The 13,225-nt window shown below is 40.4% G+C and overlaps 1 protein-coding gene across 3 annotated transcripts in view; it reads left to right on the top strand.

Moving 5' to 3' along the window:
• The first annotated feature begins 1,021 nt into the window (after positions 1-1,021).
• Positions 1,022-13,225, top strand: part of LOC148842163 (tubulin-tyrosine ligase) — a 32,257-nt gene continuing 20,053 nt past the window's right edge. Inside the window, exons 1-4 of one of the 3 annotated variants that reach the window (XM_088959925.1) lie at positions 1,022-1,515; positions 2,114-2,368; positions 4,062-4,186; positions 12,067-12,283. In XM_088959925.1, the coding sequence (XP_088816051.1) occupies positions 1,243-1,515; positions 2,114-2,368; positions 4,062-4,186; positions 12,067-12,283 (870 nt within the window). In that variant the 5' untranslated portion in view covers positions 1,022-1,242. The remainder of the gene's footprint in view (positions 1,516-2,113; positions 2,369-4,061; positions 4,187-12,066; positions 12,284-13,225) is intronic. The other 2 variants (XM_088959927.1, XM_088959926.1) reach the window with 2 other exon arrangements.

Genomic DNA, 13,225 nt, shown 5'->3' with positions numbered 1-13,225 from the left:
TAAAATTCGAGCTGGGTTCGGGTTTTGCCAAATAGCCCGGGCCGAGCTCGGTCCGGCCCGACCTATAGTTAAACCTAAGTAAAAACCCTATGTGATGTCCATTTGAATAATTTTTTTGATTTAAGAAGGTTGTTGATTCAATTGTAGGCCCATTGTTCATTTAAATAGGGGAAAAAACATCTGAATTAAAATAGATAATGTCTATTTGAATAGGGAAAATTTTGATTTTCTTTTATTAGGTCGGGCTTCGGGCTTTTTATCAGGGTCAGGCTCGAGCCCAAGTTCTAGGCTCGTTGGTTGGGCCGGGCTCGGGCTCGGGCCTATTATTTTTCTGTTAATGAACACTAAAAGCCCGGCCCAAGCCCGACCCATGAACAGGTCTACTCCTCACACATGGCGACTCACAACTATTGGAGATGTTCCCAATGCATGGTGGGATGCGCATGTGAGGCGCCCCTATGTGAGTAGCAGATTCTAATTCCTTTCGAGACCGGATCTATCGGAGCATATCCTAATTCCTTTCACCAATCACTAGTGGTGGATTCGAGCAAAGTATTTGGCTATTCAAGCTTAACTCACTAAAACGGTATTAGGCTCGAGCTTGAGCTAGAGATTTGAGCTCGGCTTGGTTCAAAACTCACAAGTTTGAATTCGGTACGACTCAAGCTTGACTGCAACCCAAGTATTTTTTTTCTAAAAAATAATATATATAAATATTTTTTATTTTACATACAAAAAAGTAAGAATTATAAAAAACATTTATATACATATAAAAATAAAAAATATACATACATAAAATGTTTTTATTTATATACAAAAAAAAAAAAGAATTATAAAAATTATTTACAAACATTATTATATAATAAAAAATATTTATTATATATATTTATATGTTTATATATATAATAAAATAATTAATTATTTATTATTATAGACTCGCGACTGAGTTCGATTAACAAACGAGTCTACATCAGACTCGACCTCAGCTCGGTTTAAACCGAACCGAGCCGAGCATGAGAATCTCAGCTTAAGGCCACCCCTACCAGTCACTACTGTTAATCTGCTACTGGAGTGAGGTGCCCTAGTACTGAACTACCGGCACTAGCGGTCGCCTTGTTTTGTCTTCCCACTTTTAACTGAAACCAGAGCTAAGCAGAGGTAACGCTTTTCGTTCCTTCGTTACGTTTCGCGCCGTTGCTGCACACGTACCTCGTTGGAACTCGAGAAGGAAGTGTCACCTCAATGGCTTCTGCTAAAATCCGAGATTACGAAGACTTCGTTAAGGCTCACGCTATCCTACTCGCAGCTTCAGGAATTCCTCCGTCCCTGCATTTCCAGCTATTTCAGAAGCTCTCTTCAGAGACCTTCGATGGTGGAAGCTTCTTTCAGGTCGAGCCCTGCGAGGACGGTCGACAGAGGCGACTCATCCTCACTTCAGACTCCATGGAGAAGGAGTCGCAGATTTTCCTAGTCGATCATGCCTGGACATTTCGCCTCCCGGATGCTAGAAAACAGGTCCTTATCCGGATTAGTAGTAGATTTCTGCTTAAGGCGTATAGGCTTCTAGGCTTCTAGCTATTATCGGTTCTCCAGCATCCTTCCAGTTTTTCTTATGTAGAATTTGAGTATGTTCAAATGCAAGTTACAAGGTGAATACATATGGAAATTGGAATTTCTAGTTTGATTGACAAATAGGCAAATCAAAGCTCTCTTAATTTTCTTTGGTCATGCTAAACCCCTTCTGTCTTACCAAACACTTATAGATCTCTTCAAGTCACTACTATTCGATTACCAAAGAAAATTGTCTATTATTTGAAACTTCTTACTCATTGTTTCTGCAAGTCCTTTGAAGTTGTAGTAGCAGAAATTCGACCAGCGGCGTGTATGAATAAACTCTTTTTGTGTGTGTGCGTGGGCTGGGAGTGATTTGCTAGTTGCCCTTTAAATAAATAATGGAAGCACGATTCTTAGGTTCCTACTTAAATGGCCTTAGTTTCCTAATGGTACTAGATGTAGTATGAAGCCAAAGTATTTGATTCGCTGCTATTACTATGATTTAGCATGAGGGTGGTAGCCGTTATTTGTAACTTTTTCAAATCTTAATTGTGTGCAGCTGCAGGATATCCCTGGGTTAGCTCAGCGAATGGCTTCACTGATGTGTGTAGATGTTGATTTGGTTTCTGATTCTGATGATGCAAACCTTGAGCGAGACGGAAATGATACGCGAGGAAATGTTGTGGAAATACTGGAAAGCGAAATTCATAAAGCCAAAGAGAAAGGTGCTGAATCTGTATTGTGGTTAGAGCTTGAGGAACTTGGCATAGATGATGCCATGCTGCTGTCTCTGGATTTATCTAGTAAATTTCCTGTATGCCACTCTTTCGTGTATGTTTTATTCTTTGGAGATGTATATGTATCCACAGTTGCAAAGGTGTGGGCCGTGTGGCCTAGGCTATGATTTTTTTGCTTTCCTTGTGCCTTAACTTTTTATTTTATTTGATGAATCTAGCAATTTCATCTTTAGCACAAGTATATTTCAAAAGATTAAATTTCAATTTAGAAAATCACAATTCACAAGTATTTAGGGCAAGAAGAAGAAACAGGGGGCATCTTGTTGTGGCCTCACGGGAACCTTCCCAAACCACAATCAACACATCCATCACCATAGAATTATAGTAGAAACACCACCAAGGCAGTGGTAGGAAAGTATTTACTTTTATAGGGTTTTCAACTCTAGTAGCTCCATCTTACATGCTTGACCAATATTAGCAAAAACCTGTAGAATACCACCAAGCTTCTATAGTCAATGTTTTGGCAGCTCCCACTCTGGTGACAATCCTTTCCCAATGGCTCTCGTTCCACAGGCAGGTGGCTTTTTCTACAATGTTCTCTTTCTGGTGGCAGGTAGCCCTTTCCCTCTGGAAGCTCTCATTCTACTCTAATAAGCCATTTACATGACAGCTTTCACTCTATTCCAGGCGTCTTTCTCTCAGGTAGCTCTTTCCATGACTTGAACTTGAGACATATGGTTAGGCTTTCAAAGCAATTGTCATGTGTTTGACAACAAGCCAAAAGCCCTAGGACTGTTGGAACATGTCAAACCAAGCTGTTTAACCTTGAGGACCATAACATCTTCATTGCAAAATGCATCTTCTTCTATCATGTTAGCATGGGTATCTGCTTGCATCATTCATTTATATATTTACTATGTTTTAGCTTTTTTTTTTTTTTTTTGTGGGAATTGCATTTTAGCAAGATCAGGATTCTTTTAATAGCAATAGTTGTAATCCATGGGCCCCATATTTTCAATAAGCATGCAGTAATGAGTAATGATCTCACAAATGATAGAGCTCATAGTTGCATGCTTCATACACGTGGACTGTGTACAGACAAAATTTTGATGAACTGCAGGTTCATTTTTTGAATGTAGCTCTGGGTCACACAGTTTTCTTTTATTTTTTTTAATGCATACTATTTGTTAATAATTTCTGTTAGCAATGTACCTTCTGCTATAAAATGAGAATTGGGAACACTCTAACACGGGGACTAAATTTTAAATCAAAATTCATGTAAATGAAGTTGAAAGAGTTTTATGATGTGACAGAACTTCACTTCATTTTTGCTTTGGGCCAAGCAATACTTGCTTGACATATGAAGAATTACATCCCAAGCTTCTACCAAATAAATTATATTTAAAAAGGTTGTATAGTAGTTTGTAGCAATTATGTGGATACTTACACTGGTTCAGTCTTGTTATTTATGAATTACCCAAAAAACAAGTATTGTTATTTATGGGTAATTCTGAGGATTGGTACATTTCATAGAAAGAATCGACAGGCTTGTTATGCCAATTAAACGTGCTATTAGGCTATTAGCCTATCAAATATCAATTATTTTTATTTAAGGGTGGTCTCTCAGTATGTATACTCTACAAACGAATCATTACATGTGGGTTTCCCCCTTTGTTATAACCTCTCAGGAAATCCCTATGTCATTGACTTGGCCATCTTATTCTCTCTCTCTCTCTCTCTCTTTCTCTCTCCATTTTGTTTCTTCTTCAGAATCTTCTAGCACTTAGCCTGCATGGGAACAAGCTCCAGAATGCAGAAACAGTTGTGCAAGAAGTCACAAAATTTAAGGACCTAAGAGCTCTGTGGCTGAATGAGAACCCAGTTCTCAAAAACTGGTAAGTTTTCTTTTTTGTTTCTATTTAATAATCTATAGAGATAGTGTTCTGGATCATTCCATCTGCACCTCTATCTAAACCGACATCTTGGTTTCAAGGGTTTGTTGCACTTCCTTGGTTTCAATAACCAATTAAAGCTATCTTGGCACTTTTTTTCTGTTAACGCTGAAGGGGAAAGTTTGAAATTAACCGAATGTTTGGAATTCTTTTAGTGGTGCTCTACTAACCTAATTATTGTTTGTTGAATAAATGAGTAAGACAGTAAGGGGGTCTTTTTTCAGCATAGAGAAGCTTCCATGTAATGCAAGTCACTCACATATGCCTTTTAGGGATCTAGTACTGTTATTTTGACCATTTCAAAATAATGATGAGATGTGCAAATTCAAAAACAAGATTTGTTCCACTCATCAAAGAAACAAGATTTGTTCTAATCATCCCCCTTAGTAGGTAATCTGGACATATTCATAGCTGGTCAAAATGGACTTAGGTTTTTGGGGTTAGGGGTTTCAAGTTTTAATTTTAATCTTTTCCCCTTACCCTATCCCATGTGGATGCATCTTATATGCTTTTTTACTTGACATATAACAGTTATGGTTTTTTTTTTTTTTATATGAATGATGATAAATTTATTAACTCAGAAGCAAATTTAGAGTGAGTTCATACAACATCCCAGCGAGAGGCGCGAGCTGCAGCCCCTCTTTGAATCTTACAAGTAAGCTAGGAAAGAAAAGCAAGAATCACAACTAAGCCTAAAATAATTCTTCCCTATTTACCCCTTGCTTAACTAACACATCTGACAAAGTATTTGCTGATCTCCCCACCCACTGTACAGTGACCAACATATTCCTTGTCAACCAACTAAATTTCTTCATTTCATTCTTGTAACGCCACATAGTCTCTTCAGGATTTTTCAACCAACCCACCTCCACTTTGGAATCCCCCTCGATTATTAGGTGTTGTACCCCAGCTGGTTTGCAAATTGCACCCCTTGTACAACAACTAAAAGTTCTGCCCTGATGGAGTCCCCAATTCCCAAGGGACCTGAGTAGAGCAACAAAATCTCTCCCTTCTCATTTCTCAAAGCACCCCCCATTCCGGATAATCCTAGATTACCCATGCTACTTCCATCAAAGTTCAACTTTAGTGAGCCTTTGGATGGAGGAGACCAACTTGTAATTAATTTGTCCTTTAGAGATGAACACCTCACTATTGCTGACCAATTTCTCCAAAGGTCATTAAAGGAGAATTGATGAAAGATTTCCAAGGTCTTCAGCCAAGGTATTGCCCTATTTAACACACAGTCTTTCAAATCCTGACTGCTCCTTTCCTTTTCTTGAAAAATTCTAATATTCCTTTATTCCCAAAGAGTCCAAATCAAGGCAGCATGAGCACATATCCACATAATTCTCCCTATTGTTGTAGGCCAATAAAAGATAGAATGGTTGAAGAGCATGTGAACTTTTGCTGGTAGACTCCAACTACCCCCAAACAACGAAAGTAGCCAAGACCAAAGGTCTACAGAAAAGGGACAAGATATTAATAGGTGGTAACAATCCTCACCGTGAGCTCTATAGAGGATACACCAATTAGGAGAAATATAGAGGAAAGGTCTTCTCTTTTGTAGGTTATCTAGAGTGTTTACTTTTCCATGGAATACTTCCCAACAAAACGCCATAATTTTTGGGGGAATTGGCCTGCATCAAATTTCTTTTGACGGAAAGGGCTGGTGAGTAGAAAGTTGAGAGATGGATTTGAAGAAAGAAGCACAAGTGAAGGCTCCATTGGGTCTAGGAGTCCAAACCCTCTTATCTAGCTTGGAGGGATCCAAGCAAACCTGATTAAGTCAACCAAGCAAAACAGAAAGAGAATCAATTTCATCATCCCTAAGTCCTCTACGAAACCCAAAATCCCAAGTAGGATCTAAGGGTGTTCCCAAAGGTGAGACAAATTTTGAGACCACCTCTTTTTTGTACAAAAAAACAGAAAATAGCGAAGGGAACAAATCCTTTAAAGGGGTGTTTCCTACCCAAATATCCTCCCAAAAATGAACAGAGTTGCCAGAACAAACTTCAGACAAAATTGAGGAATTGAGGAAGGGTGTTGTGAATAGCCTTCCAAGGTGCTGCTAGGTTAGCTTGCCTTGATACACCAACATCCCATCCATTCTCTGACCTCCTATTAATGCTTCCCACCACCTCATGCCACAATCTTTCTCTTTCCAATGGCCATTGCCACAATCGTTTCCCTAACAGAGTTTGATTTTTTCTAGTTACCCTCCCAAGTCCCAAACCCCCCTTATCTTTACTTCTGTCCACAATTTCCCAATTGACCAAGTGATCCTTTTTTTCTTGTCTCGGCTCCCATAAGAAATCTCTCATAAACTTTTCCAGTTTCCTAGCTTCCCTAACTGGTATCCTAAAAACAAACAAAAAATGGGTAGGTAAGTTAGCCAAGGTAGCTCTTATGAGGGTAATTCTCCCTCCTAAAGAGATATAATTCATCTTTCATGCGGCTAATCTCTTCTCAAACTTTTCTATCACTGGGGTCCAAAATCTACTCTCCCTAGGATTTGCCCATAAAGGAAGCCCTAAATATGACATAGGCCAAGCAGAGGTGGAACACTCAAGACACTCCGCAATAGCCTCGACCTCCCCTACCTCCAAATTTATACCCGCTATGCAGCTCTTTTCCAAATTTATTATCAAATTAGAAATACTTTCAAATCCTTTGATTAGCTCTTTTAGGTTTGCTACCTTTTCGCTAAAACCTCATTCACAAAAGATCATTAGGTCATCTGCAAATTGAAGGTGGGTGACGGGGACTTGGTGTCTCCCTATTCTCCAACCCCTAATGGCATCTTCACTGTCAGCCTTAGTAATGATCCTACTAATCACATCAGCTACTAAGGTAAAAAGGAAGGGTGAGAGTGGATCTCCTTGCTTGACACCCCTGCAAGCTGGAAAAAAATCCCTCACCATACCATTTACCAGAATAGAGTAGTGACAAGTACCGATACACCCAAAAATCCAACTACACCACTTGTCCCCAAATCCATAGTTTTGCATAACCTCTAATAGAAACTTCCAGTCCACCAAATCATAGGCCTTTTCAAGATCCAATTTACAAATGATACCTCTCTTACTAGACCTTTTCATTTCCTCCACACACTCATTCGCAATTAAGATCTGATCTGTTATTTGTCGCCCTTGAATGAAAGCCCCTTGGGTTTCACTAATGATAGAAGGGAGGAATGTTTTGATCTTCAACGAGAGCACTTTAGCCAGAATTTTATAAATGCTTGTCACCAGACTAATAGGCCTATAACCTTTTGGGTGGTTGGCATCATTCTTCTTAGGTATCAAGGCCAAAAAGGTGGCATTAATTCCAGGGCTTATAGTGTGATTGTCTGCAAATTCCTTAAAGACTTCAACTAAATCCTCTTTCAACACCTCCCAACAGTCTTGATAAAAACCCATTGTAAAGCCATCTGGACCTGGAGCCTTGGATTTATCCATTAGAAAGACAACTATCTTAATCTCTTCTTCCACGAAATCCCTCTCTAGCCACCTTGCCACTCCGTCATCAATTCTTGGCCAATCCACCCCTTCAATGACTGCTCTCTCATTCAAAGGCCTTCTATAAATCGATTTGAAGTGGTCCACAAATTTTCTGGCTATGTCATCCTGGTTGGTAATCACCTCCTCTCCTATCTCTAGCTTGGTCACAAGATTCTTTCTTCGTCTCCCATTTGCCAAATCATGGAAGAATCTAGTGTTCCCATCGCCTTTCTTAATCCACTTGTGTCTATACTTTTGTCTCCAACTGATTTCTTCCCTCAGAAACACCTCTTCCAAATCCTTTTTCAATTGTCTCCTAAACACTCTGTCCTCCTCGGTCAGCCCATTTTGAGATTCCTTTACATCCAAGTTCTCTATTCGAGGGATTAAGCACAATTTTTGCTCCTCAATTCTACCAAAATGATCTCTATTCCACTCTTTTATTTTGGCTCTCAACCTTTTTAATTTCTTATGAAACTTGATCCCCTTCCATCTTACCCCCCTCTCCTCCTCACCCCACCATTCCTTCACTTTTTTTCACAAAATCTTGATGGGTAGGCCACATATTTTCGAATCTAAAAGGTTTGGGTCCTATAGGAAAAAAACTCAGTACCTATCTGGATAGGACAGTGACCGGAGGTGACCCTGGGTAATGCTCTAGCAACCAAGTTTTCCGAACTATTCTCCCAAGCAAGGTTAAATAAGAACCTGTCCAACTCCGAACACAAAGGGGTTTTCTGAAGGTTGGACCAAGTGTAACTGGCTTGCAGCAGAGGTATTTCCTTTAGTTCACATTTTTCAATAAAACCATTAAATTTCCTCATGCTTGTTGTAATTACCTGTTGGGGATTACTGGTTTCATAAGAAAATCTAATGACATTAAAATCCCCACCCAGGCACCAAGGGCCATCCCATAGCCCCTTGATTGCATATAGTTCCTCCCACATCTCATTCCTCTCTCTATAGGAATTGGGGCCATAAACATTGGTTAAGACCCATATACACCCATTCTCTACATTCTTACACTTAATGGAAACCGAGAATCTGCCTATCAATTCTTCCACTACTTCCACCACATCCTCCCTCCATAGTGTTACGGTCCCCCCCGAGGCTCCCCAAGAAGGAGACGAGCTCCAACCTAAACCTCTAGACCTCCAAAGACTCCTCACCCATCTCCCATCTAATTCTATCATTTTGGATTCTTGTAACAACACAATATCGGGTTTTTCCCTTCAGAGCAGGTCTTTGATCACCCTTTTCTTTCTTGCACTCCCTAACCCTCTTACATTCTAGCTAATAATTTTCATCGAGACAAAATAGCCAAAAAAACCATGAAAATGCCATAATCTCCTCATTTTAGGCTCTTCCTCCTATCCCCTCTACCACTGAATTCTAAATCCCCCTCAATGTCTGAAATTAGCCTTTCCACTTCAGATCTTTTTTTTTTTCTTCTTTGTTCCTCCCCCCCTCCTAATACAACAATCATCCTTTTTCTTTTCTCCATCCTTTCCAGCCAATGTCTGAGGATGAATTTTACCCTGCTCACACTTATTTTGGCTACAACACCTTTCTAAGAATCCTTCCTTTTTTTTTAGTTCCTCCATCATTGTATAGATCAATTCCCAAATTCTGCCTGCCTCCCCCTTACTACTTCCTTCCAACACCCTCTCTCCTCCTTCCACTATCACCCTCTCTCTTGCATCAGAACCTCCTGGATGGGAAGCTGGAATATCTGTTACAGGCATAACAGACAAGTCAGTACCTAAAAAAGAATTGACACCCATACCTGGTAGGACGGGGGTAGGACTAGAATCACTGGAATTGAATTGTTGACATGCGACAAATGGTTTTAAGGCCTTTCCCCTTTTTGGACAAGGTTGTGAAGTAGACATAGTGAAAGAATCACTTCCTGACGACCTACCCACTTGGAAAACCTTTCTCTGTGTTTCCGACACTGGAATACTCACATCCATCCTCACGGCTGATTCTTGTCCCTCTCCACCAACATCCTGTAATTCATTAGACTCAGGGTCAACTCCCTCGACGAAGGGAAGAGGAGTTTTCACAACTTTAGAACCATTTTCTTCACCATTTCTAGTTTTCCTGCCACCTGCCTCTTCAGTCTCTTCCTCTAAAAACAACAACTCTGTATGCAAACTTTCTATTTCAAGTAAATCATTGTTGCTTTTCGGAGATAAACTTCCCAAACTTAACGTTTCGTCTCTATCAAAATCGTCACTGCTGTTTTGTTCACTCAACCAATCTTCAAACCCTGTTCTGTTCAAATCACTAGGCTTCAGGTATCTCGGGTTGCGCCTATCTGGTGAGAGACAGTTCGCCAGGTTGGAAGGGACCCATTGTAGAGAGCCTCAAGACTGAGAGTCTTGAGATTTTGCGCCTGAACTGTTCGATCGAAAGGAGGGATTCGGGGTATAAGAAGATAAACGCTTAATCTCATCTATAGCTCATCCCTCCTCCTAGTCACGTGCTTACTTAAAGGGTCCCTTGGCCCATCTGTCTTGTAATGGGCCTTGGGCTCAAGACTTGTAATATAAGAAACCAGCTTTAAAGCCTTTACTTGAGTTGCCTTCTCCGGCCCACCAGAAAAGGGATCCACTCAATTGGGCCCATTTTCTAAGTCTTTTCGTCCCACGTGACCTCTTAAAAAATCACGCCCCCTTGTTTTAATGGTCGAGCTAGCAACCCTCCCTGTTTGAGGTTGCTGGTTCAGCCCTCTCCCTTTTGACACTGGTAAATTTTTGTCTGTTTCCCCTGACACCACCTGCGCAAAAGATCTGCCATTTGTCATATCCTTTTCTTGCTTTTTACAGGTTTGACCTTCCATCTGCCCCAAAGCTTTTTGGCTTCCCAGAATTTGTTGGCCCTTTTTAGTGAAACATTCCTTCCCATTTGAATTAACCAATCTCACAAGGCCATGTAATGCTTCTTCTTCCTCTTTCTCCCCTCCTACCATACGAGCCTCCTTCCACAACCTTGCTTCAATGGAGGAAGCTAGCCACACAGAGACAAAACTCCCCTTTGTTCGTACCTCTACCTTTCGTGGAATGTCTTCTGGCTTCACACCACTTAGCAGGATTGCTACTGAATAAAGATCGCCCCAGAAAGCTCCTTTCAAGATTCCTCCACACAATACAGCTATAGACTCTGCTATTTCTTGTTTCCATAGATGAAATGGCAAGCCTATTACACGCACCACCACACCATCTTTGACAAAAGAATCCTTGGAGTTGGATGTTGGATTCCATTTAAAGACTGTGAATGATCCGAAATCAGCCTGAACATTGACAGCTGATATTTCCAATTCATTCTCTATTGGATCTAGGAGGGCTTTACAGTTATCGAAGGGGGTTACTATGAAGACACTCTTCAGCTTCAACCTGGTTGCCAGTAAGTCAGCTACCCTCCTCCAATCATTAACCTTTTCCTTGGCTTGTATCACAAACTTACTATCCCACTCCTCTCTCTCTAGACCTCCCACCATTCTGCATTGGCCTTTTGTTTTTGCCACGACCACTGGCCTATGTTCTACCCTGCTGTTGCTGAGATATGCCTTTTCCTCCCTTATGGAGGCTTTTTTATCAATTGCTACTCTTTGAGCTAAAAACTCTTTGAACAACCAGTCAACTTCCCCCCAACCTTGGTTCTATTTCCCTGCTGGTAGACACACCAGTTGCCTTCGTCCCTTACCGAAAAATTCAGCCAAAGCTATGAAGAAGCCTTTTTATTTCTCTTACATTCAAACAACATATCTTCTCCCTTCTAATGTACTAAAATCCTGCCAGTTTATCTGCTTACCTTTTGAACAGGCTCCAGCTATGAACTCTCTTAGCCACTCGATCACTTCTAATCCTTCCAGCAATATTGTACCCTTTTTAGCTTCCCTTACCTTCAGGCTTACCTTCCCCTTGATTCTCATCTCTTCGAACAGGATGTTTTTTGCTTCTATCTTCAAGGATCTCCTCCACTGACCTGCCTGCACGAACTCCATTTCTCTCCTCTCTTCTCTCCTAAAGGAAGATCAACTCCATATAACAGTCATGGTTACTGATAAAAAAATGTTAGACTCAGGGATTTTTGAAATAAAAACGAAGAGAGGAAAAAGAACCAAGATGATTTGTATTGATCATGGGGTATGCTACACTAAAGTGTCATGCTTGTTTTGCTTATGCTACACTAAAGTGTCATGCTTGTTTTGCTTAGTAGGGACTGGTGTATTAGCTGAATAGTGGAACAATGTTTCTTTTATTTTGCAGTACCAATTAGTAGGTTTTTATTAAGTAGCTAACTTATTGCTGCTTTCAGTGGTGATCACATGAGAAATGCAATTATCCAAGGAGTTCCAAGGTTGGAAATTTTCAATTCGTGTTTTACCAGTAAATTTGGTCAGTGGGCATTTGGTTTTTGTGGAGGAATATTTGGAAAGGATAATCCAGGCTGCTTTGATAACACTGCACATGCATTGGAGAGCCTGACCTCTCTTGATTTATCAAATAGATGCATCCACAGTTTGTTCAATAAGGTGAGAGATGGTGCCTTCTTTGAGCATATGGTGTACTCCTTTTGATTTGTGCTATTATTATTGTTATTGTTGTTGCCTACACAAAGTGCCATAATTCTGCCACAGAGAAGGGTGATGTGGCCAATTAAGCCACCCACCAAATAAGAGAGCCTATGAATTGGCCAGTGGCCACATATATGTTCCTCCAGTTCACATTCAGCAGTGTGTTCCACCTCTTGTTGGTGTTTCCATGTTAGGTAACTGCCTAACTCAGGGACTTTTCGAGGAAGCCTGCCTCCTGAACGAGAGAGAGAGAGAGAGAGAGAGAGAGAGAGAGAGAGAGAGAGAGAGAGATTGAATTCCCAAAATCAATAATCCTCTTCTGGCTTCCTTTCCTTATTTATGACACTTCCGTTACAATTCTGTTATATCAGCCTCTCCACTTGTCCAGTTTGTTATTTAGTTTGTTCTAGTGGTTGGCTGTCAATTACATTACTTAAAGGCTGACGTGGCCTTTTCTTGTACACTTGTCTCTCTATTCCCTTTATTTGTGTCTCAACATTCCACAAGTTATATTGGTCGTTGAAAGTTCCAATTTTTCAATATTAAACTTACCTCAGAAAGGGTTCTGGCTATTTTGCAAGGGTTTCTGGACTCAAAAATGCCCTGTTGAAGGTGTCTTGGTCATTCATTTGCCTTCTCTAAACGACCTGAAAGACCGACTCCCTTAGCACTGTTATTGACGATAGAAAAAGAATCTTATGCATATAATTTGGGAACTGTTATACAGATGGGGGGGGTTGAATTGAGATCCAGCCTTTGTGCATTCCATTATGCACTGAATTCAAAAAGTACTCTTCTTTGCAATATTGGTACTGAACAGGATGGAATTGTAGGACAGGATTCATACAGCCAACCCCATATAACTTCCTGGGTTTTTGTAATGCAGCCCAGGAATTTACT

This window comes from Nelumbo lutea, chromosome 8 (genome assembly GCF_056320005.1).
Source record: "Nelumbo lutea isolate HS-2025 chromosome 8, American lotus-T2T, whole genome shotgun sequence".
Taxonomy (NCBI): Eukaryota; Viridiplantae; Streptophyta; class Magnoliopsida; order Proteales; family Nelumbonaceae; genus Nelumbo; species Nelumbo lutea.
The sequence above is the reverse complement of the archived record's forward strand: the minus strand, read 5'-3'. Positions and strand labels throughout refer to the sequence as shown.